The sequence below is a fragment of the Phocoena phocoena genome, chromosome 6 (assembly GCF_963924675.1).
Source record: "Phocoena phocoena chromosome 6, mPhoPho1.1, whole genome shotgun sequence".
In the NCBI taxonomy this organism is placed as follows: domain Eukaryota; kingdom Metazoa; phylum Chordata; class Mammalia; order Artiodactyla; family Phocoenidae; genus Phocoena; species Phocoena phocoena.
Window position 1 is genome coordinate 81,874,221 of NC_089224.1, and position 26,922 is coordinate 81,901,142.

At 47.0% G+C, this 26,922-nt stretch overlaps 2 protein-coding genes and 1 pseudogene across 2 annotated transcripts in view; all 3 read right to left on the bottom strand.

The window, feature by feature from the left end:
• Window positions 1-72: 72 nt before the first annotated feature.
• Window positions 73-21,454, bottom strand: TRIM14 (tripartite motif containing 14). Its single transcript, XM_065879504.1, is given in 9 exon segments — window positions 73-176; window positions 179-357; window positions 359-596; window positions 4,320-4,412; window positions 8,198-8,350; window positions 11,981-12,224; window positions 18,611-18,635; window positions 18,637-18,704; window positions 21,236-21,454. Coding segments are annotated over 9 exon segments (1,323 nt in total).
• LOC136124467 (small ribosomal subunit protein eS1-like) lies at window positions 5,779-6,244 on the bottom strand (annotated as a pseudogene).
• Window positions 21,455-26,554: 5,100 nt separating the features above from the next.
• CORO2A (coronin 2A) overlaps window positions 26,555-26,922 on the bottom strand; it is a 26,227-nt gene continuing 25,859 nt past the window's right edge. Inside the window, exon 11 of the mRNA XM_065879280.1 lies at window positions 26,555-26,686. Coding sequence (XP_065735352.1) covers window positions 26,555-26,686 — 132 coding nt within the window. The remainder of the gene's footprint in view (window positions 26,687-26,922) is intronic.

Consider the following 26,922-nt stretch of genomic DNA (forward strand, 5'->3'; position numbering starts at 1 on the left):
AGACCAGCCGTGTCTGGATCGGGTGAGACCAGAGCCGCGGAGAGCCTAGGGCGGCCACTCAGGTGTCGGCCCCTAGGGCAGTCGGGAGATGCTGATGGCCCCTTCCCAGAGCCGCAGGGCCGGGTAGAGAAGCTCCTGGAAGGCGGCACGGAAGGTGTGCAGGTGGGTCATGCCGTCACGTCGTAAAAGGTGAAGACGCCGACCTCGTAGTCCAGGAAGACGCCGAGCCGGTCGGGGTCGTCGCGGGGCCGCAGACGGCTGCGCTGGCCGTCATGGAAGGCCCAGTACTCGAGGTCATATAGTTCGAGGCACCAGGACTGGCGGTTGCAGCCCAAGCGGGAGGCGGCAGAGGTGCCGCAGGGAGCCGTAGGCCGCGCCCACCCACCAGCCAACTCCCGCCTCCTGCACGTCCACTTCCCAGTAGTGGCGGCCAGCGTCGAAGCAGTGGCGGCCCAGCACCTGCCACAGCGCGTCGAAACGCAGCGCAGGACTGAGCCCCAGGTTGCCGTGGTGGCCACAACGCACCTTCAGGCGGTCTGCCGAGAGGCGCACGCGCGGGTGCAGCGTGTCTGGCTCCAGCGTGAGCGTACGCGCGTCTGCGGAGGGCGGGGACACCGGGCCAGGCCCGATTGGCGGGGCCAGTGCCCCTGCCCCGCCCCGCCCCCTGGAAACCGACCCTACTGGTACCCGCTGTCCCGCAAGTGCTCAGGGTAGAATACAGGGAAACACGGAAATCACGAGGGGGGCGGTGGCTGGGGAGCACGGGCAGGATAAAACATTTTAGTGCACACCCGTTGTACGGCTTGAATTTTGTACCATGGAATTTGTTGCCAATTTCTAAAAATTTAATAAAAAATAATCCTATCGGGTCTTCCCTGCTGGCGCAGTGGTTGAGAGTCCGCCTGCCAATGCAGGGCACACGGGTTCGAGCCCTGGTCTGGGAAGATCCCACATGCCGCGGAGCAACTAGACCGGTGAGCCAGAACTACTGAGCCTGCGCGTCTGGAGCCTGTGCTCCGCAACATGAGAGGCCGCGATAGTGAAAGGCCCGCGCACCGCGATGAAGAGTGGCCCCTGCTCGCCGCAACTAGAGAAAGCCCTCGCACAGAAACGAAGACCCAACACCATCAAAAATAAAAAAATAAATAAATTTAAATTATGTAAAAAAAAAAATAATAATCCTATCACTGTTAACACTTGGGTGTATATGCTCCCAACTTTTTTCTTTACTTGCCCCTTTATAGTTTTTTTCTTAACGTTGGTGTCATACTATACAGGCTCTTGGGTAATCTGCTTTTGAAATTTATTGAAGTATTTATGAACATTTTACCACATCAATTTCATCTGTGGATTCAACCAACCTCTGATCAAATTTTGATGGGCTGTTGGATCTGTGCATGCAGAACCCATGGATACAGGGAGCTGAGTGTATTTGCAAACCATATAATTGTTAAGAGATTAATGTCCAGAGTATATAAGGAACTGGTACCACTCAGTATCAAAAACAAAAACAAAAAAAAGAATAACCCAACTAAAAAATGAGCAAAGGGGCTTCCCTGGTGGTGCAGTGGTTGAGAGTCCGCCTGCCGATGCAGGGGACACGGGTTCGTGCCCCGGTCCGGGAAGATCCCACATGCCGCGGAGCGCTGGGCCCGTGAGCCATGGCCGCTGAGCCTGTGCGTCCGGAGCCTTTGCTCCGCGACGGGAGAGGCCACAACAGTGAGAGGCCCGTGTACCGCAAAAAAAAAAAAAAGCATTTTAATGGCAACCTTAAGATTTTGTTGTATAGATGAATTATAATTTAACCTATTCCCTCCCCCTGCCTTAAAAAATACGCTTTTTAAAAAGGTTTTGAAAACACTAATATGAATACATCTTTATGTATCTGATTATTTATTTAGGATATATTCCCAGAAGAAGAAGAATTGCTCGGTCAACAGGGATGATTGTGATTTTAAGGCCTTTGGTAAATATTGCCAAACTGTCCTCCAGAAAGGTGGTGGTGATTTAAACTCCCAATAACAGTTCTTGCTGCATTATACACATCTGTAGACATGAAGTTAGAGAAAAGTCTAGGTCTTAGGGCGTGTGGATGTTTAGCTTTAGTAGATACTGCCGGATAGTTTTCTCGGTCATATTTTGGAGTTCTCTGTAGAGAGGTTTTGTATGTCTTTTGTTAGATTTATTCCTAGCTTTTTAAAAGTGTTACTGAAAATAATGTTTTTAAAATTTCATTTTCTAATTGTTTATTGCCAATACACAGAAATACAATTGATTTTTGTATGCTGACATTACATCCAGCAGCTGTTCTAAATTCATTTGGTAACTAATTTATTTATAGATTATTTTGGGTTTTCTGTAAATAATAATGTCACCTTTGAATAATGATCTTTTTTTCCCTTTTCCCATCCTTATAGCCTACTTTTTTTTTTTTTTTTTTTTTTTTTTTTTGCCTCAAGGCACTCTCCAGGACATCTAGAACAATGTTGCATAGAAGTGTTTATACTGGGCATCCTTTTCTCCCACTCCTGGGTAAATATCCAACAGAAATGCATACATAGGTGCATCAAAAGACATGTACAGGGATATTCAAAGCAACATTATTCATATAGGCAAAAGCTAAACAATCCAAAATGTCCATCAATAATATTAAGTGTGCTACATTCATACAATGGAATACCACGCCACAGTGAAAATCAACAAACTACTGCTACACACAATCATATGGGTAAATCTCACAAATGTCATGTTGTTCTGTCGAAGCAAGACACAAAAGAATAGTCTGAGTGATCTCATTATATAAAGGTCAAAGACAGGCAAAAGTAATCTTTACTGTTAGAAGTCAGGAGAGTACTTACCCTTCGGGATAGTGAACTGGCATGAGGAAGGATTCTGGGGAGCTAGAAGTTTCCATTTCATGGTCTGAAGGAAGTTATTGAATGTGTTCACTTTTCAAAAATCATTGAGCTACAGCCCTTTGACTTGTGCACTTTATGTATTTTATATTTGTTAAAGTTTAGTTTAAAAAAATGCATGCCTAGTAATTCCATTTTGAGAAATTACTCCTAAAAAAATACAAAAATGAGCTAAGGTGTATTCAGTCACTTATTCATTAATTCAACAAAGAGGTACAAGAATGGATGTTTACTGCAGCACTGTTTATAGAAATGAAAATGTAAAGCAGCCTAAATGTCCAATAATATGATACGAGATTGATTTAAATATGGCATATTCAATGGAATACCATGTATCCTTTAAAAATAACCATAATATCTGTGTTTATGAAAATAGAAAATTGTTCAATCTATACTATTAAATTTATTTACATATTTATTTATTTTTTTGCAGTACGCGGGCCTCTCACTGTTGTGGCCTCTCCCGTTGCGGAGCACAGGCTCCGGACACACAGGCTCAGCGGCCATGGCTCACGGGCCCAGGCGCTCCACGGCATGTGGGATCCTCCCGGACCGGGGCACGATCCCGTGTCCCCTGCATCAGCAGGCGGACTCTCAACCACTGCACCACCAGGGAAGCCCTAAATATTTAAAATTACAAAAGAAGGCAATTCCCTGGCGGTCCAGTGGTTAGGACACTGTACTTCCACTGCCGGGGGCCGGAGTTCGACCCTTGATTGGGGAATTAAGATCCTGCAAGCCTCGTGGTAGAGCCACAAATAAATAAATAAATAAATAAAATTACAAAAGAATATCTATAATATCCCATTTTTAAAAATCTGTAGACATATATATTTTTTAAATGTCTGAAAGAATATATGACAAAAATTAACATCATTTAACTCTGGGGCAGGCAATTGTTTTCTTTTAGTATATGTAAGTTCTAATTCTCTACAAGAAGCACGCGTTACCTGTATAATTTTTTAAGGAAACAAAGATGTTCATAATATATCAGTAGATGAAAACACAGATTACAAAACAGGATGTAGAGTATGACACCATGTTTGTAAAAAATATATATATTAAATATTTATCACAGTATGTATATAGATATGCCAAAGAAAGTTAAAAGGGCAAATAACAGTAGTTATCTACTACTACGTGTCTGCTTGGGTATGTGAGCAGAAACATTTCTGAAGCTCTTCAGTGATTTATGAGTGATTTTCTTTTAAAAAACTTTTGTTTTCTAATTTTTCTATAGTGAACGTGTATTATTTCTGTGGTTTTTAAAAAACTGATAATAAGGGTTAAGAAAACTGAAGTTGGGTTTCTTAGGGAAAAAGGGGGGCCTCTACTTCAGTGACCCTCCCTCCCACCAGTACACCCCACGCCCTCTTCACCCTCTCCCCGCTCCCGGGGTCTTACATTTTAAGAAGAGTGATCGCTCTGGTGAGGGGCTTGTTTTCAGCAGGGAACCCGGCTGGGCGCCGGAGGAGTCCGAGAGCTGGCAGCTCACATCTGTAATGAATTGTGAGAAATGAGTGCTTGGTGTTCATGCAAGCAGCACAAATTACAAAACATACTAAAAATATTACAGAACTGGAGATTTGCAGAATCTCTCCCCAAGAATTGCATGCAAATTTAAGTAGGAAATGCAAATTCACAGTAACAAGAAAACTTCAGGACAAGGCTCAGATCTATACAGCAACGCACTTTCCAGGATCCGAAGCAAACTGAGCAATGACAGGCCAGTGTGAGTGAGGCCTGGACATGGGGAGGAGATAGCAGGCTCCAGGACCATCCTGAGAGTCAACCATGTATTCAGTAGTCAAGGAAGGGGGCAATTTCATGGCAGACATGCAAATTCTAGGATAAAGATCGAAAACAAGAAATCAAAGCTGAACCCTTAGGAAGGTCGCATTCAGGGCTCATCCAGGTAAGAGGGAGTTCAGGGGAAACCCAAGTCATGGTCCCTGTCTCCAACAGCTCTGTCAGGTAAATGAGGTGAGAAATGGGCTTGCTTGAGCTATACCACTCAAGGCAGAGAGTGCTCTAGATCGAAGAGGAGACGTGAAAGGGCTCCAGGGCCTGGAGGGGTCAGCGAAGGCTTCATGGAGGAGGAAGCACCTCAGCTGGCCCTTAAAGGATGGGGAAGATTTGGACACCCAGAAAAAGGATGGGAGCCTTTCCCCAGGTTACAGCAGGAGCAAAGACATTAAGGACAGGTGCTAGGAGCGTCGTGTAAAAAGTGAGGAGCCATGGAAGGTGTTTGAAGGAGTGCAGACATGAGCAGAAGAATCTCCAGAGCTCTCTCTGGTGGGGAGTGGATGGGGCAGGGTGAGTGTGGAGGCAGAGGCCCTGTTGGTAGGCTCAGGCCTGACCTGGGGCAGCAGGGATGGAAAAGGGGCTGGGTTCAGGATATACTGCAGTGGTCCAAGTACCAAGGCTTAACTCTAATGGGAGTGGAGAATGAAGAGTAGATTGGAGTCAAGAAGCAGAGGATTGGGGGTTGAGGCATGGAAGATGCCAGATTCCATTTCAGCCTGTTGAGCCTGCAATGTCTGTGGAACTCACAGGTAGGGAGGCGAGGCGGCACACTGGAAGGGCAGTGGTGCCGCAAGACCCCCACCTCCCTGTGGCCTTCCTGGGAGTCAGTACCTCTCAGTATCACCTGTGATAGTAAGAATGATGGCCTTATCTTGTGGTGGATGAGGGGTGATGGCCTGGGAGGAAGCAGACTCCAGGGGATCAGAACACAAACCTTGGGACCAGAGTCTGTTTGAATTCTGCCTCTACCCCTACCAGCTGTGTGACCTAGGGCAAGTCAGTTAACCTCTCTGACCCTCAGCTTCCTCATCCGTAAAATGGGGGATAATGAAGATGTCTACCACACAGGGTAATGCTGATGGTTGCAGTTTTTAGCAAAACCAACACAGAACACATGAAGTAAATAACCACTGGTAATCTTGACATGAACATGAGCTTCAATCATGGTCTGCCATTTTTTGACCTTGGAGCACATTTTGTCATGGATAAGATCCATGCCACGACAGTTAGGCAGTTCTTGCCCTGAACATCTTCAGGAATTAGCTTTAATTCTCTTAAATGCAGCTTCTTCATTCTGCAGGTCAGCAAGGCTCACTTCCAAAAGTTAACCCTTGAGGCCATCAAAAGCAATTTTGGTTCCTAGAGTTCTCATGACTAGGGTTTTTCCAATATTTCTTATATGGAATGTAGCTGGTGCTTTCACATCGTACCAACCTTCCTTATAAGGAAAACAGATCAACCATTTTCTTCTTGGCTCCCTTTTAACTGCCTTTCGTCAGGCATTTGCTCTTGCAAACCACCATGGTGCTGCTCAGAGAGCCAAAAGGGCCATTCCCTCCAAGTCTAAATGCTCTTTTCCATCTCAGAATATGACAACTTCCTTCTAGTTGTTCCGGTCAAAATCTGTGGAGTCTCCTTGGTATCTCTTTCTCTCTTCTTCCCTTCCTGCGCCCACATCTACTCCTGTGGACTCCCCCCACCTACCCTTTGCTGTTCCTTCAACATGCCAAACTTACTCTTCCCTTGTGCCTCGGGACCTTTGCACTTGCTTTTCCCTCTGCCTAGAAGACATTTCCCCCAGATATATCAGCAGCAGCAACAATAATAGCTAACGCTCACGTGGTGCTTATTATGCCTGAGCGCCATTCTGAGCGCTTTACATGTAAGTACTCATTTAATCCTTACAACAACTCTATGAGACAGGAATATATTATCATCTCCATTTTATGGATATAGAAACAGAGGCATAGAAAAGTTAGGTGCCCTGCTCAAGATGGCAGGGTTAGGAAGTGGTGGGCCTGGGATAGGAACCCGGGCAGTCTGGCTCCAGAGTCCATGCATGTGATCACAATGATCTCCAGCCCATCCTTCAGGTCAGCTCACACATCCCCTTCTCAAAGAGGCCTTTCCCACTTCCCATAGAAAATAGCTCTGGGCTTCCCTGGTGGCGCAGTGGTTGAGAGTCCGCCTGCCGATGCAGGGGACACGGGTTCGTGCCCCGGTCTGGGAACATCCCACATGCCGTGGAGCGGCTGGGCCCGTGAGCCATGGCCACTGAGCCTGCGCGTCCGGAGCCTGTGCTCCGCAATGGGAGAAGCCACAACAGTGAGAGGCCTGCGTACCGCAAAAAAACAAACAAACAAAAAAAACTCTTCCTCCTGGTCACCCTCCATTCTCCTTACCCAGCTTACTTTTTCTCAAAGCACTTCTTTTTTTTTTAAATAAACTTATTTATTTGGCTGAGTTGGGTCTTCGTTGCTGCGCACGGGCTTTTCTCTAGTTGCGGCGAGTGTTGCTGCGGTGCACGGGCTTCTCAGTGCGGTGGCTTCTCTTGTTGTGGAGCATGGGCTGTAGGTGCGCGGGCTTCAGTAGTTGTGGCTCGCGGGCTCTAGAGCGCAGGCTCAGTAGTTGTGGCACATGGGCTTAGTTGCTCCGCCGCATGTGGGATCTTCCCGGACCAGGGCTCGAACCCGTGTCCCCTGCATTGGCAGGCGGATTCTTAACCACTGTGCCACCAGGGAAGTCCCCCAAAGCACTTCTTATCGCTGACATATATTCATTTGTTGTCCATCTTCCCCTTAAAAGACTGAGCACCACAAAGGCAGGAGCTTTGTTTTGTACCCCACTGTGCCCAGCACATAACAGGGGCTCAGTAAATGGTCTGAATGAATCCTAATAGCAGAGATGAATGAATGGATATTTCTGAGCACCTGCTTTGTGTCAGGCCCTGCAGTGACCTCAGAGCTGGACCCAAAGTGGTTCTTGCCTTCCAGGCATTTAAGAGAGGAAGGGAGGGGTCCATGTATCCAGCTGACAAACACCCCCAGGCAGAAGATGGAGCAGGCCCAGGGCAGAGTGGGGAGACGGCTGGGAGAGCTAAGGAGCCCGGGGTTTCTTGGAAAGGCTTCCCAGGTGAGCACAGCTGTGGGTCCTGACCAGGCAGAGGAAGAGGAGGGGGAGTTGGCCCTTCCAGCTGGGAGTCCAGTGCAGGCAAAGCTGAGGTGTGGCAGAACCTCGGGAGCAACTGAGGGGCAGGAGCAGAGCAGGGCAGCTGCGAGAAGCAGGACCTGGTCTCCAAATGGGTAGGAGGTGAGGTTGGAAGGGAGGGTTGGGCCCAGGCCCAGGAGACCTTGACCACCCAGCCTAGGGCCTCTGTGCAGGAGACACATGATTTAGGGTGGCGATATTCACAGTTGTCTCTAATCACAGGGCACTAGGGGAGCAAAGGACCCAAGGCTGGTCACACGGTGACTTACTCGCCTTAAGGCGGACATCCAGTGGCGTCTGTAGCGGGCTCTGCGTGGCTTCCACAAGGCCCTTAAAGAAGCTCTTGACGGGCTCAAAGGAGTGGGGCATGGGGTGGCACGACTCCCCCAGGCTCATCTGCTGTTGCATCTGCTGGTCAGCGGCTGCGTACGCGCAAGGGCACGTGGGGCTCAGGGTGGCTGGGAGACGCGTCCCAGCCTCCACCACTGTGCCCAGGAACAAACCCAGCCAGCGAGCACTGGCCCCACCTGGCCGTGGCACCTCTGCCACCCCAGGCCCTGCCCCTGGGAGCAGAGCCCCGAGGACCACAGCCTTGGCAGTCCCCCCCACACTCCCGCCTCGAGGAAGGAGGCAAGCTGACTGCCCCTGCCCTGAAGTTGCTCACCACCTCGAAAGGGACCCCGAAGCTTTACAGACACTGTGACAGAGGTCGCCCTGAGGTACCGGGGACGAAAAGAGCGAGGGGCCAGTTTTCCTGGGGAAGGTGCTCCTGGGGCATGTCCAAAGGGGGGGGGGAACAGGAAACCATATCCCAAAGGGGAAGCCAAAGACTCTGGAAGCTCAGCTGGAATGCTGACCAAGGGGGTGTGCCCACCACAGTGGGGGCCTGTCCTGTTTTCTGCCTGGACAGCACCTTTTAAATACCCTTCCTGTGTTAAGTGTGGCTTTGTTAAGTAGAAGCGAAAACTGTCCCAGCCCCCAGTGTAGGCATGTGACGAGGAGTCTCCGCTCCAAGACTTGGATGTGGAAGTGAGGGTGGGCTGGTGACAGTGGCTTGTAGCTGTCAGGGACAGCAGTGGTGGAGGTTGCAGGGGGCGTGCTCTGGGTCAGGGGTGTGAGCTGTGACATCCTGCCCAGCGGAGAAGGGTGGGTCTACACTGGAGCAAGTCTGTGCCATGGCCCTGACTTCACTCCTGCGGCCTGGTCTTCATCACGACTCTCTGGCCTTCCTGGGGATCAGATGGGCTGCCTAATACTCTTTCATAAACTCCTTTCTTGCTTAAAACAGTTACAGTGGATTCTCTCGTTTGCACCTTAAGATCCCTGTCTGCACTTTCTGGAGGGTTGTCCTGGGCAAGGATTTAGAAGACAGCAGATTGCCTTAGGACAGCAGGCCCTGGCTGATGGGCGGTGCTGCCCAAGGTGGGAGGGGCTGGTGGATGCCTCAGGAGGGAGGGAAGGTGGCCCAGCGCTTGGCAGGAAGGATGCTGGGCCTTGGAAGGGCTGAGGGATGGTCTCCAAGCCCTGTCTACCTAGGAAGCTGCAGGTCTAGAGCCCATCCTCATTTGGGTGGGAAGAAGGTAATTTGTGGAGAAAGAGGGCTAAGGTCACACTCAGAGGGCTGGCCAGGGAGTCAGATCACTAGCAGGGAGGGCAGGGAGCGGCTCCGCGGTGGCCCAGAGGGCAGATGGGTGGGGTGGGACTGGGGAAGGGGATGAGGGACAAATGCGACCACCTGGTAACCCCAAACTCCAGCATCTAGCACAGGGCCTGACACATAGGAGGTTCTCGATAAATGTTCACAATGCAATAAATGAATGAATGAAACTGAGCACATCTACTTCTTGCCTTTGCAGACTCAGGGAACAGCCACATAACCACCCATCTCTCAAGCCAGAAACCAGCTGCCATCTTGGACTCCCCCAATCACCAATCCTGTCACATCTATCAAACTCACCTGCTTCTCCCCATCCCCACTGCCCCTTCACTGGTCCAGCCCACCATCATCCCTCTCCTGGATACTGTGGTCTCCTCCCAACTTTCCTTCCAGGCTCCATTCCTGCCTGTCCAGTCCATCCTCCAGCCTGTCACTAAAGTGACCTTTCTAAAGCATTAATCTGACCGTGTCATTCCTTGCTGCAAAACACTCCCCTGGCCCCCGTTCTCTTTACAGGACAAAGTCTAAACTTCATAACCAGGCATATAAGACCCTTCATCAAGTAACCCTGGCATCCCTACATCTCCCAACATGCCCCCCTCCCTTGTACCCTTGCCCCGCCTCCAGTCAGGCTGAAGCCTGGCAGTTCTCCAGCCTGCCAAGCTCTCACACGCACATACTTCCTTTCTGCCTGGGATGTCCTCTCTGCTTTTTCCCTCTGTATATACCCAGTGAGCTCCTCCTTATTCTCCCATACCAGCTCCACTGTCACTTCCTCCTGGAAGCCTTCCCTGATTCCCCATACAGAGTTGGACTTCTCTTGGACACACTTTTGCTAGCTCACTTAGCTGTGCTGTGTTGTGAATAACTTTCTGAGCATGTCTCCCCACCCACGAGCTCCTAATGTGAAGAAGGGGCCTGTTGCAATCAGGTTGCTCAGTGTATATTTGATGAAAATATGAGTGAACAAATGGAAGGAACGATGAATGATGAAAATCAGTAGCTTGGGCACCAGAGAATTAAAAAAATAAAAAAGAGAGAGATGAGAAAGCCCTGAAACCGTATCTATGATGGAAGAATAGCATTCTTCTCCATGGAAGCCTCCCTGAATCAGATATTCCTAAAACGTACCATTATTTTAAAAGAAAAAAAACGTGCCCCTCTGTGCGTCTTGCCTCTCTTAAAGTACAACGTCTAAAGTGCCTAGGAGAGCACCTCACCCAGAATATTTTGTTAGGTTTTTTTTTGTTGTGGTTGTTATTTAATAATGAGACACAGGCTGAATTGACCAAGGCCACATAAAGGCACAGGAGGGGAAACAGCCTCCAGGGACTGGCTTGACTAGTCTTGTACTGACTTATTTATTTGTCTGTCTTATTTTGCAGCCAGAGCCCAGGCTAATCTGTGGTTCAACTCAGTGCCATCTTTACTTAGTTGTACCTTGCTTCATCCCACAAACCTTTAAAGCATCTTACAAAAGTTATCTAATGCTGCAAGATTTTCCTTTACAGTGAGAAAAATGAAGCCAAGAGAAAACCAGGATAAGACTGTAAGCTGGAAGCCAGAGTGAGATGAGGCATAAACCGTATGCCACAAAGTCTCATCCCAGCTATTTGAAACATATTTGGCTCTGAGCTTCCCAGAAGCTATGGCAAAGAAAGAAAGAGGAAGAGTTAGATGAGTAGAAAAGCAATCCAAGTGCACAGGTGACTGCATAGGAGTACTGACACAAGAGAGGAGTTTCTCCCATGGTTCCCTGAAGACGGGAATGTGACCGTCAACAACATGCTTTCACTAAGTGTAGTAGTGAATATTATAGGGGCTAGTTTTTAGATTCTCCTTCAGGATAATAGCCTTCAACAGAGCCCACTGGCCAAGGAGCCTCGTCCTTCTCTCCCCTTTGAGCAAACTGTGACTCCACTCTTGAAGTCTGCCTAGTAGCTTTTGCAAAGGTGCCTGCCTTTCCAGGAGTGATGGTTCCATTAAGACTGTACCGTCAGAGGACTGGGCAGTGATGCCTTGTGGCTTTAGAGTCAGACAGACCTGATCCCAGATCTGCCACCTACCAGCTGTATAACCTTGGATGAGTCCCTTCATCTCCTTGAGCCTCCATTTCTCATTAGTAAAATGGGGTGAGAATATCCAATTTGCAGAGTTCTAGTAAATATTAGAGCTAAGATACCTGAGGTGCTTGGAACACAGAGGCCCTCAAAAATGGTGGCTGTTCATGTCATTTAATTAGTCCAAGATATATATTATCTTCCTAACAATGTAATCAGTCTACCTGCTGACAAGGCAGTTCTCTGTGTATTTACTCAGTGTGTGAATACTATGTTCAGTGCCACATTAACCAAGATGAAATGTGGCGGCCGGTGGCCACTGTGAGGGCAGAAACCCAGCATTACCTGCAGCAGCTGTACAGGACTGGGTTCCTGGCTGATATTCCAGACCCTGTTGGAGAGATTGTTCATGACAACGATTTGCTCCCCACAAGACTCGATTTGCTCCCTGTACACCTGCAGGGCAAGCTGCATGTTTTTCTCAATGAGTTTCTTGGTCAGAGTTTCCTCTTCATCAAGTAGTAATCTGAGTTCAGTAAATTTCCTTGTCAGCCAGGTTTTACCTGACTCTGCACGAGCCTAAAGAAAAACCCGAACAATACAAAACCAGATGCAGATGATATGATTGCCAATCAGGAAATCCAAAACTATCAACGTGAAAAAAATCATTATAACTTCTAAAAAGTGAGTTCAGCACTTATAAAAAGCTTTCCTAAGTACCAGCTATAACCAATTGGAAAATGAATGGAGAAATAAAGATCGTTCTTAAAACAGTAGGCAAAAAATAGCAAAATATTTAAAACTAGACCTAACAAAAACTGTAAGGGCCTAGATAAAGAAAAGCATAAAATTGTACTGAAAGACATAAAATAATCTGAATGCATGGAAGAAAAACCATATCCCTGGCTAGGAAGATTGAATACTATAAAGATGCCATTTGTCTCCAAATTAGTCTATAAATTGGATGTAATCCCAATCAAAGTCTTAACATACAGATTAACCAAATGTTAAATTACCATGGGGGAGAATAAGCACAGGAAAAGCCAAAAATTTCTTTTAAAGGATCAGTGAAGGGGAATTCCCTGGCGGTCCAGTGGTTAGGACGCCAGGCTTTCACTGCTGAGGGCACTGGTTCGATTCCTGGTTGGAGAACTAGGATCCTGCGAGCTGTGTGGCATGGCCGAAAAAAAAAATCAATGAAGGGTGAGCTGCCTTATTAGATATCAAAACAAACTGTAAAGGTACAGGGTTTAAAACTATGTGGCTTAGGCATAGACAAAAAGATCAAGAGCAAAGAATAGCTTAGAAAAGTATGTATATACATATATATAATTAATATAATTATATATATAATTCAACAAATGGTATTGGTACAGCATGCAATTAATCATGTATTAAAAAAACTAAGTTAGATTCTTATCTTATTCTGTATACAAAAACAAATTCAGACAGAACCCCACCTATGAAGTACTCTTGTGAAAAATGTGAATCTGAATCTGATTAAGCCTCTAGATCTAACTTAAAGAAACAATTTAGAAGACACATAGAGGACAGAGGAGAATGTTAACCATCAACTTAAAAAATACATCAACCAATAGCATTTTGAAAAGTTTCACTCCTAATTCAAATAAACAAATAAAATGTGACACTTATAAGACAATTGGGAATGTGACTACTGGTTGGATATTTGATAATATTAAGGAACCATTGTTAATTTTCATAGGTGTGATGATGATACCATGGTTATATATTTTAAAAAATGAGTACTTATCTTATAGAGGTAATATGCTTAGAGTTTTACAGATGAAATTGAATGTCTGCGATTTGCTTCAAAACACATGTATGCTTGAGGTTTTCCACGATAAAAGCTAAACAAACAAACAATTCTAAATAGATCAAAGCACTATACATTAAAAAAATAATAAACCTACTAGAATAAAATACAAAATAATTTTATTTTTAAAAATTTGATAAGGGAAGACCTCTGTAAGAGGAACCCAAAACTCAGATAGCAAAATGGGAGTCATGACAGGTTGTACTACATAAAAAAAGAAACTCTTCCCAAGAGGTAAGGTACTGTAAACAAAGCCACATGACAAGTAACAAACTACACAGGCTTACTATGCATAACATATAGTGAAAATAGAAATCATTCAATCTAAAAATGGACCAGAGATACACAAATGCCAAGAGACGTATGAACAGGTGTCTCTGCGTCCCAAACAATCAAGGAAGTGAGCAGCATAATCAGAAAAAAAAAAAAGTATATATATATATATTGGCCATCAGACTGGAAGAATGCTAACTGATGGATAATACCAAGAGTCCATAAGGATGTGTGGAATAGGCACTTATATACACTGCAGGTGGTAGTGTCCATCAGTATTGCATTTTTAGAGGGTGATATGATAATATCAAAATTTTAAACGCTTAAATCCTTTGATGCAGCAGCTCCTCTTGCAGGAATTTATCCTAGAAAATGTTTTCACATGTGCACAAAGATTTGTGTACCAAGAAGCTCACTATAGCATTGTTGGAGATAGAGAAAAGTTGGACAAAATTTTCAACATGGGAAGTATATATGTATGTTCATTGTACAAATTATGCTGCATTCATACAATGAAATAATAATATTCAGTGATTAAAACGAATGCAGTGTTCTGACACATGCTATAATATGGATGAACCCTGAAGACATGATGCTAAATTAAATAAGCCAGACAGAGAAGGACAGAGAAGGATGCTAAATTAAATAAGCCAGACAGAGAAGGATTCCACTTATATGAAATATCTAGAGTAGGCAAATTCATAGAGACAGGAAGTAGATTAGAGGTTACCAGGAGCTGGTGGGAGGGGAATGGGAAGTAATTGCTTAATGATTACAGAGTTTATATTTAGGGTAATGAAAAACTTTTGGAAAGAGTGCTGATGGTTGTACAACACTGTGAATGTAATTAATGCCACTGAATTATATGCTTAAAAATGGTTAAAATGGTAACTTTCATGTTACGTGTATTTTGCCACACACACACACACACACACACACACACAAAGAATGCAGTGGACCTATATGTCCTGTCGTGGAAAGCTCTTCAAGACACCGTGTGAAAAAGGGCAAGTTGCAGAATAATATATATAGGATGATCCCATTTATGTAAAAGATAACAAAATTAAAAGTGTACATGTATATATGCATCTGCATGTTTGCAAGTGCATTTAAAATGTCTGGGGACTTCCCTGGTGGCGCAGTGGATAAGAATCCGCCTCTCAGTTCAGGGGACATGGGTTCGAGCCCTGGTCCGGGAAGATCCCACATGCCGCAGAGCAACTAAGCCTGTGCGCCACAACTACTGAAGCCCACGCGCCTAGAGCCCGTGCTCCGCAACAAGAGAAGCCGCCGCAATGAGAAGCCCGTGCACCGCAACGAAGAGCAGCCCCTGCTCACCGCAACTAGAGAAAGCCTGCACGGAGCAAGAAGACCCAACGCAGCCAAAATAAATAAATTAATCAGAAATTAAAAAAAATAAAATGTCTGTTAGTTTGGTCATGTTTGGGAAGAGGTGTGGGATTGGGGAGATGGTCAAGAGGGACTCTTACTCTGTACTTTCCATAGCTGTACACTGTATTCTAATAAACTATTTAAATTTTAAAAACTGAGATGTGTTCATGTATTACCAGTACAATTAAAATATAAAATCATAACAACAAAAAAATCAGGCCGGCTTCTTTCCTCAGCCCAAATGTCTGTACAGCCCACACAGCAGAAAGATCCTTGGTACCCAGGCAGGCATGGGGGTGGGCAGGCTCCCCTGTGTGCCATGTTCTCTCCTTAGTGGGGCAGGAATGTGTGGTTTGGCAGGATCTACGGGATGGGCTCCCGAAGTCTGTGTTTCCCATGCAGTGTTCTAGGCAGTGGTGAGGCTCTGAGTTTAGAGCCTCATATTGACTAAGTTGGCTTTGGGCTAGCTTGGGAATTAGTCCACACTTACGACATGGTTTCTATGAGTCAGTGAGCCTGGACAGAAATATATCTTTGTTGAATGACTAAACGAAGGAAAGAAAATGTGTTCTAAATGCTTGATACATCCACACATTTTGGAGGCAACATATGTACACGGAGGACCTTTCTACAGAAACTGAGAGCAAATATCTTCTCCCAACCAACTGGGCTCCAAGCAGTTTCTACAGATCCACTTTTTCAAGAAGAATATACAAAATAAGCTTAATGACACTACATTTTGTTATAAATCTCAGCGTAGAAAACTTAAGTATAGGCAAGATGAGGCTGATTATGCAATATGGTAAAAAAAAAAAAAAGACTGAGAGAGAGAATTCTGGAAATGAAACAAGGAAGTACACTGTCTGGGCCACATTGGTTCAAAGTAAGCTAATATATATCTCTATATATATCATGTATTTATATACTCTTTTGTTGTTGTTCACAAAAGTAACAAAAGCTCGCTGTGGAAAATTTGGAAGATTTGAAAGAAAACTATAACCACTCTGCTATATATTGTCAACTCATCCCAGTTTGAGTAAAAAGTTAGGGCAGCAGGCAAGTGTTGATTTTCCCTACACCTGGCATGTATGAGCGCGCTGAAAAGCCATGATGGGGAAGCAAACAGCCTATTAACAAGGATGTCAGAGAAAAATCATTTAATGGGTATTGGCTGGGGATTCATGGTCAAGTCCTTCTTGATTGCTCTCTGGAAAGGCGTGGATGGGTAGGCCTGGTTGTTGGCTTCTGAACAGTAGACATTGGTCAATTATGAACTTTACTGGTTTTAATTTGTTTACCAAGCTGTTTTATGGAGTAATTTTCAGGCAAATGGCCTTTTCCCTAGTACTGCCTCTTGAATAAGCAAGGACGGAGAGGCATGGTTGCCCCAGACCTCTGTGCCACAACTACGCCTGCCACAGTTCAGCGGAACGCACCAGACTCCCTACAAAAGTCTGTGCCTATTGAGCCAGGCGACTCACTTCTAGGAACGTGTCCCAAAGAAAATAAATCAAGGTGCCAAATATCACTGCAGCGTTGTTTTACCTGAGTGAAAGCTTGGATGTGATCTAAATGTTCAACATTAGGAAAATGGCTTCATGAATCATGGTCGATCCCTATAATGGAATATACAGCCTCTAATACTGACACTGACAAAGAACTTTTAATGACACAGGGAAGGGTTAGGGTCTTAAACGAACAACCACAAAACCCCCCATATGTAAGATGACATATAGTTTTGGTCAAAAAGGGAGAAGGAGCTGACATGGAAATCCCCCTTCCTACTTCAAACACACGGAAATGCTGATAAGATGAGTAAATTTTAAAATTACGCGATCAAACTGAAAAAAACCCCACAAGACCCCAAAAACCAACCCACAATCAAACAAACAACAACAACAAAAGGGAAATCCTCAGGTGCCAAAAACAAAGAGGGAACTTGGCATCAGAACCATGGGCAGGAGCTGAGTGAGGGACCCCGGTGGGGTGGAGGTGGAGGGGTGTATGAGAGCCACACCATGCTGGGGTCGGGGCATCTAGGAGGGCGCCCTGGGCACCTGGCGTCCTGGGAGCGGGAAGGGGGCCACCTGACCCGCATCAAACCAGATTCACAGAGAGCCGCTCCACCCATGAACTAGGTACCAGTAAAAGCCCACCCACGGGCCTGGGGGAAGGGCAAGGAATCTTGTCATCCATCCAGGGTCATGCACGACTTTTGCAACTTCCTATAAATCTGTAATTACTTCAAAATAAAGTTTAAAAGTTGGGGAAAAGCTTCAAAAAAGAAAACCATTCCTTAGATGAAGCTGAAACCTGCCCCCTTAGACTTTCCACACGGATCCTAACTCTTTCCTCGGGGACCCCCAAACCATATCTGCTTAGAGATTTACAGACAGTGAGACTGTGCCCTGACTCTGTTCTTCTGGCTGAACAGCCCAAAGCACCTCCGCCATCCCTTCAGGTGTGCCAGCTTTCAGTTCCCAAATCCTTTTGAACTGATGTAGTTGCCTATACCCAGTCTTGCTCTTGAAGACATGACATGATTAATAATTAACCCAGGGCCACAGGTGTAAACCACAACTGTCCCCAGTAAACTGGGGCATGCTGTCACCCGAAAGATAATGGATGTTGGGCAAACAGGGGGCCAACTCTGTGGCCTGGTCTGGGTGCCAGCTACTCCTGTGGTCGTCAGAGCCAATCTCCCTGCCTGACTTGGGGTGGCCAGTCTGGGGTTCACAGGGCCCTCAGTGAGACAGACCCTGGGAGGGCAACCCACTCCAGCCCTCACTTTGAGGCGGAGGCAGCTGAGGGTGAGCAGGGAAGGGATTGGCCAAGTTCACCTAAAACGCTCCTAAAGAGCAACACCATTCTCACAGTCACAACAGCAGCTGGGATAATGTCAGCCCCAACTTCCCACTTAAAACCCACAAAAGAATCCACTTAAATAAACAGTGTGATGCAAGGAGAAGCCTGAAGAAAGTACATACTTATGGAATACATTTATACCTATTTACTTTCTTTCAACAGTGAAACCTAAAGAGCGAGTTGTGTGTTCCTTACCTTGTGTTTTGCTTTGCTTAAGGCAGTCTGGGGTGCTGGGTTTGGAGGACTAGTCTGTCCAAGAGAATGGCTTTGGCCATGGCGGGAGGAAAGGCCGTTCCTGCATTTTGTCAGGCATTATGGGACAAGGCTAGGACTCTGGGCAGAGGCAGATTCACCACAAAGCTAATGAAACAGGAGCCCCAGGTCCCTCCCTGGCATGGCCCCTTCATGATCTTGCAACTAATTTTGTGTTCTTTTTCTCCAAAAGGGCCCCCTAAATTACAGAAGCCCCAGGTCTCACCAAACCTGACCTGCCCCTTTGAGGCTGTTTGTCATTTTCCCTTGGCTCCATATTGGGGAGAACTGTGTGTCCAAGGGCAAAGGTGGACATCTCATCTGGAATAAGGAAGAATCCCCCACTTGCCTTGAGCTTCTCAGCAGCATCTTGTCTGGGTTATGTTGCCAACTTGCTGCTGCTTCTTGGTTGTCAAATTCTTTAAACATTCTTGGGTGAGTTTCTGTATGTGAAAGTATTAGGAGAGAAGTCTTAGTGTTGTCACTTTTGAGATAACAAGTCACCCCAGGGGTCATGTCCTCTCACTCCTGTATTTTTTTTCAGCTGAGCTGAGACTCAAAAGGTGAGCTGACTTGCCCAAAGTCATGAGACAAGTTGGAAGATGAGCTGGAAGTAGGGCCACTCTGATCCTCAGAGGCCCACATGAGGTATTCTCCAAACCTCGAGGTGCCCCCTTTTTTTCTAGGACAGTCCTGCTTGTGACCTGCTTTTCCAGGCCCTCAAATAGGACTTTAGGGAAGCAGCTTGGGGTCAGGGGAAGAGCCTTCACTTCTAGAGTGAATACTGAGTACCTATAATGTGCTGGCGCCTGTTCTCGGAGCTGCTCTCATGGAACTTGCATCCAGGATTGGTCTGTGGTCCTCTGGCCTGGACTGGGTTTCAGAGGACCTGCATGTGTAAGAGGTCCCCTCTCCCACCTAAGATGGCTCCCTTCCTTATCTCTGCTTTTTGCAACTGCCATTTCTCCAAAGGCCTTACCTCCATCTTACCTTCTTATGGCTCACCTTACACTCAGCTGCTGGACCAACTGGGAGCTTCCTGAGGGCAGGTCTGCTCCATTCTTGGTTCCTGATCCCTCATAGGGACCAGGGGGTGACCCGGAAGTGTTTGCTGAATTGAACAGAATTACCAGGGGCTGCCAAATTCAAGTGGAGAGCTGGAGCAAGTTATGAGCCTAAGCCCCAGACTCAGATGGGACCTCCTAGGTCTGGGTCCCAGCTCTCCTTCCACATGACCTGGGCAAGTGATCTCACCTTTCTGAACCTCGGTTTCCTGAGCTACAAAAAAAGGGGACACCCCTACGGAGTTGCTGTAAAGAATAAGAAGTACACAGAGTGTTTGGTATAGTGCTTGGCACACAGTAAGTGCTCAGTAGACGTAGCTTGTATTGTTATTTGATTATCCAACAAGCATTTGCTATGGTGTGCAGTTTTATTCTAGCTGGGGGTCTGGGAGTGAGTGGTGGGGCTGGGAACACAATAGAAACCCAAGTATAAGCCATAGCCTCAACTTCCAGGAGCACATTCATACCCCACTGTGATTTCTAAGCCTTCAAGTCCAGCTCCTGGCTACCAGCCAAGGATAACCCAGCTTCCCGGTGCTTGAAACCCCCAGTCACAGGGTGCTTCTCCCGTCTAGTACCTGGTGGAACCCCACTTATTCTTCACGGCCAGTTCCAATGGCTCCTCCTCCAGGAAGTCTTGCCGGGTTTCCTGTCCCTAGTTCACATTGTCCTCTCTTTGGCTCCCACTGACCACTGCCTCAGACTCCCCAGTTACAATACTTATCATACTGTGTTGTCACTGTTTGTTCTTCCCCCACTAGCCAAGGAACTCCTCCAGGTCAGGGAAGAATTGGTCTATTCCCTGACTCATGGCACCAGGTATGAGTTGAATGGATGTCTAATTGAATGAATGGGCAGATGGATGATGCATGAACAGACAGGTGAGTGGGTGGGTGTGTGGATGCAAAAGGGGTAGGTGGGTGGACCTGCCTATTAGAAGCTGTATCTCTGAAAGCAGCCTTGTTAACTCTGAAAACAGCATTTTGAGGAACTAAATTATTATTATAACCATTTTATAGATAAGAAAAAGATCTTGGAGGCAGAGGCAAGCCTTGAATCCTGGACTCTACCTGCTAGATTGGCCCCCACGTGGCCCATTCTCACAGTGGAGCTCCAAGGTTGTCACCATGATGGTGTTAAGTCATGCTGTGCAGGGAATAGGTCATTGTGGGGCTGGATTAACCACAGGCGACTTCTTGAAGGTGAAGTGGTAGAATCAACATCTGTCTGTGACAGGAGGGCCTGCCTAGCCCAGAGAGGTTGGGGGGGTCTGACTAGAGTCACTGGACAAGTTGGCCACAAGGTTGGAACAAGAGTCCAGAGCCCCCTTCCACTATTAAGAATAAGCATGGGTGAGAGCTCCAAGGTGAGAATGGGCCCGTGGGAGGCAGTCCTGGGTTTAAGGCCCGCCTCGGCCTCCAGAACCCTCCTCTTCTTGGCCACGAACCGTCTGGCCTAGCTCTCACCAGGCTGTTATGAGGGTTGTCCGCTCCCAGGGCGATCAGGCGGTCCTCAGCCCCTCTCTGAATTCCAGGAGGGAAAACCAGAGGAGGTGTTTGTGTGGCTTTCCGGAAACACATGTTTTCGAAGCGGGAGAGGTTTTTTCATCTTTGTTAAAAGGCAGAATTTCTTCCGGCCCAAAGGCAGTGTGGTGGACCCGCCTTGGTGGGTGAGGTCCGGGATATCCGGTGCCGGCCGGGGCGCCCAAGTTCTCACTCCCAAACCCACCTCTTCTTATGCTTAAATGATGGCCTTGCCTTTCCTTGGGCTTCTTTTTCTGAACAACAGGTTGGCCTCCTAGATGGTCTCTGGGCCGCCTGGGGGTCCTGGTCCCAACCGGGAACTGTCAGCGGGACCCAGTACGCCCCTCCCCGCCCGCTGCTCCCGGGCTCACGCCCCCGCGTCCCCACCTGCACGCGCGCCGCCTCCTCCTCCAGCGCCAGACCAACCGGGTGACCGCGGTGCGAGCCCAGCACCAGGCAAAGCGCGCACACGCAGCGGCGGCAGCGGCGACAGAGGAGCTCAGCCACGCGGTCGCCGTGCTCCGGGCAGCGCCAGCCGCGCGCGTCTTCGGGCTCCGCTGGGCCCAGCTCCCCAGGAGTCCCACTTGGCGCCGCCGCGCCCGCCATTCACCCGCAAGTTTTGCGGCCGTCGCGCACAGAGGGGCCGGCGGGGAAATAGTAAACCTGCGCGGTGGGGCGGGGCGCTCCGGGCCGTCCCAGTTCCGGCAGGGAAAGACAGATATATGGCAGGGCGCCGCCTGCAGGCCAGGGCACAGCCGCAGCATCATCACCCTGCGGACAGCACGGTGCTCTCCCGCCCATCCGCCGGGGCAGTGAATGCTCAGGCCTGGTCTCCCGGCTCTGTGTCTAGCCCAGAGGCGGCCACAGCACAAATGGGGGCTCACTTCGAATGGGCTAACTAACTGCAAGGAGGTGAGCTTCCCCGCTGAGTGACGCTCGTCCAGTCATGATCAGAAAACTGCAGCCCTGTGGATGGGACCAAAGTTGGCTGTGGCCTTCCGAGATGCTATGCATTACCTAGACTTTTCATTTTCCCTTAATTCTCTCTTGCCCTATCCCCAAGAAAAATAACGATTCCCGCAATTGTGAGAAACATTCTGGAAACTCCACCTGCCCCCACGCTAAAGTCTCAGCATCCACGGTGGTACAGGCATTATGGAAAACAGTATGGAGGTTCCTCAAAAAATTAAAAATAGAGCTTCCATATGATCCAGCAATCTTACTTCTGGGTATATATCCAAAGAATATGAAGTCAGTATATCAGAGCTATCTGCACTCCCATGTTCATTGCAGCATTATTTACAATAGCCAAAATATGGAAACAACCCAAATGTCCATCAGTGGATGAATGGATAAAGAAGATGTGGTATATGCACGTATATATAGTGAAATGTTATTCAGACTTAAAAGAGGAAATCCTGCTATTTTCTAAATGAATGAGCCAGGAAGACATTATGCTAAGTGAAATAAGCCAGACGGAGAAGGACAAATACTGTATGATACCTAAATATGTAGAATCTAAAAAAAAGTCAAACTGATAGAGTAGAAAGGTGATTGCCGGGGGCTCACCGAAAAGGGTAGGGTGGCGGAAAAGGGTACAAACTTTAAGTTACAGAACCCATAAGTTCTGGGGATCTAATGTACAGCATGGTGACTATAGTTAATAATACTGTATTGTACACTTGAGATTTGTTGAGATTGGATCTCAAATGTTCTCAACCATACACAAAAAATGGTAACGAAGTGAGGTAATGGATGTGTTAATCAACTTGATTGTGGTGATCATTTCACAATGTATTCATATCGTAATCATTCATCTCGTAATCACATACACCTCAAGAAATCACAAACAACATAAATATATACAATTTTTGTCAATCATACCTCAATAAAGCTAGGGAAAAAAGCCTCAGCTCCCACCTACAAAGCTGTTGGCTCTTTCCTTTCTTTCTTTCTTTTTTTTTTTGGCCCACCGCTTGCATGTGGAACTTCCCCTAGCAGGGATTGAACCCACGCTCCCTGCAGTAGAAGCATGGAGTTTTAACGCCTGGACAACTAGGGAAGTCTGCCCTTGGCCCTTAATACTCATGATCTCTGCCCTGTCTATGCTCCACCCTTTGCTTGTTTCCAGACTATGGAACAGCTGGTTTTCTCTGCTTGGAACACTCTTTTTCCCCAGATGCTCTTTGCCTTGTTTACTCCTATTTATCCTTCAGGTTTCTGCCTAAGTATCATTTCCTCCAAGAAGCCTTCCTTGCTTCTCCTCCAAGAGCGGCCTGAATGTCCCCTTCCTTCCAACTATGACTAAAAACTCTTTGCAGGGTAGGAACCAAGTCTTTCTTGCCTGTTTCCCAGCTTGGATTCTGGCCCAAACAAGTGGGTATTTCCAAAAGTTCACTTTATGCCACCTTGCTTTCACAAAAGACATACATTAGTACTTGCTTTCACTAACGGAAAGAAATCTGAAGAGGATTTTCGCTTTTATGAGAAAAGACAAAAAGTGAAAATATGTTCAGCGTTTGTTTTACAGCAAGCTATTATAGAGGCATTGGTGCACCCCCTAGCACCCCAAGCAGTGGGAGTGGCACCACCAAGCTCCTTCCCCAGGAACTACACTCAGTATCTCAACATTAAACAGTCTTAGCTTTGAACCGTGCCTGTGAGCATGTGTGCTTTATCTGGACTTATTTTGTGTGTCCGTTAGCAAGTTGTGTTAAGGTAACTGATTCTTCACTTTAGCCATTTTGGCTTACAAAAGGTTTCATAAGAACCCTCTACTTTCATATATCGAGGGAAACCTGTCATTGGTATTTGTGAAACAAATCAAGGAAAGCTCCATGCATTAAAATGTCTAGGAAGATGTTGTTTATTATTTTGTTACATTCTTTCCATTGCACTATTCCACATCTATTTATTTTCACTTTTTTTTTTTTTTTTACAAAGGTACAAGGAATTTCAGAAACAATATTAAAACAATCAAACTGTTTCAGGCACGGTTTCATATTAAAAGCATAGATTGATTTCTGACTTCCTGCTTCCCTCTATGATACAATCTCAATGACTGTAGAGCTAAGGTGGATACACCCCAAAGCTCATCTCCCAGTGCTGTCTTCATTCTCAGAAAGTTCCTGAGTCAACAGTCAGGGGGTTCCTAGGGTATGGAGTAAGGAGATGAGTACACATTCCGCTTGCCCTGAGCTTGAGGGCCCTGCAAATGCTGGGCGAGTTCCACTTCATCAGTCAAGAACAAAAATGTAATTTTAAAAAATGTCTTAAAAAAATATCTGATAAAAATTACCTATCCCTCTCCCTTGCTGTGAAATAATTTAAATAATTTATTGTAGATGTAAAAAAAAAAAAAAAGAAGGAAAAAGAAGTTTGTTCATGGATGCCTTCGTATTGTTTTTAAGCACGAGGTCTGGGTCCCTCAGGGGTGGGGAGAGCTTGAGAAGGAAGGGATGTCTCTGTGTCGAGGAGGCATGTGGGAAGCTCTCCAGACTGGCCCCACCTCCATGCCTTGCAGCCAGTGCCTTTTGGGCTTGATGATTCTTCATTCTCTGAGGTTAGGTCTTCTCTTCTGAACTTGGGGATAATAACACCTAGCTGACCTGTATTAGAGTAGAATGTGTCAGTGATTGAGGGTGGGAGTGCTTTGTAAACTGTGACATGCTGGCCGCAAATGAGGTGGGAAAGGTAACCCCATCCAGTGGAGCTCTGCTCCCCTGACAATGCCTGGGATTTGGCCTTTGGCAAGCTTGGCAGGCCCCAGTGACTGAGTAAACCCGACAAGGAACATGGGCACCTGGTGTGTGTGGGCAAACAAGGGGACGCAGCCATGGCTCGGGGAGGGGGCAGTCGGGAGCACAGAGCCCTCACTGTGCTGCAGTCAGGGTCCCAGAGACACCCAGGACAATGCTTCTTGACTTTTTTTAGGAGCTTCTAGCACGGACTTAGAAGACAGGGTTGAAGTCCCAGATCCTGTCTGCACTCACTGTCCTCATCTTTACTGCAAATAGGTACAGAGGGACTAGCCCAGCGGGTTTCTGTCCTCTCTGTATTGCAGAATTACCCGGGAACTTATAAAAACATACACAAGGTCAGGCCCTACTCTGGAGATTCGGCTCCAGTTGGTCTGAGGTTGGGCCTGGGTATCTGTATTTCCTGAAGGCTCCCAAGGGGATTCTAAGGTACAGCCTGGGTTGAAACCTACCAGGCTAGGTGGCCTCCTGCAGTTCCCATCTTAGCTCCAGGATCGCCCTGTGCAATGGACAAACTCATCGTCCGCATAGCCTTGGTAAAGAGGGGCACATTTAACTTCCAACATTCCCCATCTCTAGCTGGGTTGTTGTACTGACCACTGAGAAGGAGAGAACCTTAGAGAAAGGGCTCAGAATACAGATTCACAAAGGAGGGACACAGAAAAACTCTCAGGCTGGAAGGGAAGTCAGGGCCATCTGGTCCCGCTTCCTTGCCTAGTACCGTCATCCTTCTCCAGAAACCCTCATGGCTGGGCAGCCATGGGGCTCTGCCGGCACACTTCCAGGCTGGGTCTCCCTACCTCCTCTTCTATTACTTTGGGCTGAAATCTGCCTACATCATCCTGGAGGAGGCAGGCTCTGCGACCTCAGGGCTTTGGTGGTGGCAGTCAGTAGCCATGGGCACCACTCTGCTGTCTGCATCCCCACGTAAGGGATAGTGTCTACCCATATTCAGCTGATTCTGGTTGAAGAGAGAGAGGATGGCCTCCCGTCTGTGTTCTACAATTAGGCTGAACCCTGACTTACTTCCCTGAAGTTAAACTTCCTCTGCCTCTTTGTCAATGTCTTTGGAGTTCCTGCAGCAAACCCAGATCATCACCCTACAAGTAGTTTTCCTTAGGTCAAGGCCAAGGTTTCTTATCTCAGGTGGCAGATCCTATAGAGGGCAGCGCATTCCAGGGTCCCCCTTGTTCAGATGGAGAAAGTGAGACCAGAGAGGTAATGATTTGCAAGAGGTCACTGAGCAACTCAGGGGCACAGCTGAGGCCAGAACCAACAGATTCCTGCCTTGTGGGCTGAGAACTGCACATCTGCTACATCATAAACCGCAGAAAGGCAGACAGACCCAGGAGACCAGGAGCTCAGCCCAGCCCGGCCATGAACTCTCTGGGGACCTTGATTACTTGCCTCTCTCTGGGCCTCAGTTTCTTCACCTGTAAAATAAGGAAGTTGGGCCACGTCACTGGTTTTCAAACTTCTAATATTTTTTTAGTAGCAGAATTATGTATTCCACAGAAGCTAATATATAAAACAGAAAGAAGCGGAGCTGACTGGTAGGAATGGAGGTGTGGGGGGCACAGCCCTCCTGACTTAGCCTTCCCCCCTTGCTATAGACCACAGTTTGAAAACCACAGGAAGGTTCACCTCCTAGGACCTTCCAGCTCTAACTTTCTACAATGTTTTTCCCCTTGAGAAGTTACCGTGGACCCTTCAAAACAAACAGAAGGCAAGGTATCATCTAAAAAGAGTCAATTCAGACACTGTTGTTTCAAGAAGGCAAATAGAAAATCGGCACCAGGTCCCACTGGAATCTTTCCGCGACCAAGAGTTTCATGTCTGGTAAAAAATACAGAAATAGTGGCTGTTCTCGGGGGACCTGTGGTTTGGTTCCGGACCTCCCTGTGAGCCGAGTGGTGTCCCTGAGGGCGAGGAGGGCAGAGGACCCTGCTCAGAGCCTCTCTGAGCCCATCCGCAAGTTTTTGATCTCCAGTTCCAATTGTTTGGCCTGGACCTCACGCTGGGTCACCAGCTCCCGGAGCCTTCGGATCTCATCTTGTTGCCGATAGAACATCTGCAGCAGCTGGGAAAGCACAGAGCAGAGGGGAAGGTCACCTGGGTGTCCTGGGATGCAAGGGGTCAGGACACCAGCAGAAAGCATTAAACATTGCCCCTTTTTGACTCAGAAAGGTGGGTGATTACATTTACGTGGCTGAGGCCTGAGGGGACAGTCATGGCATAGATCTTTTACAAAAACCTAGTTTTCTTCACCCAATTAATGAAAATCAAAAAGTCTTGACGTTTCAGACATTTTTTGCC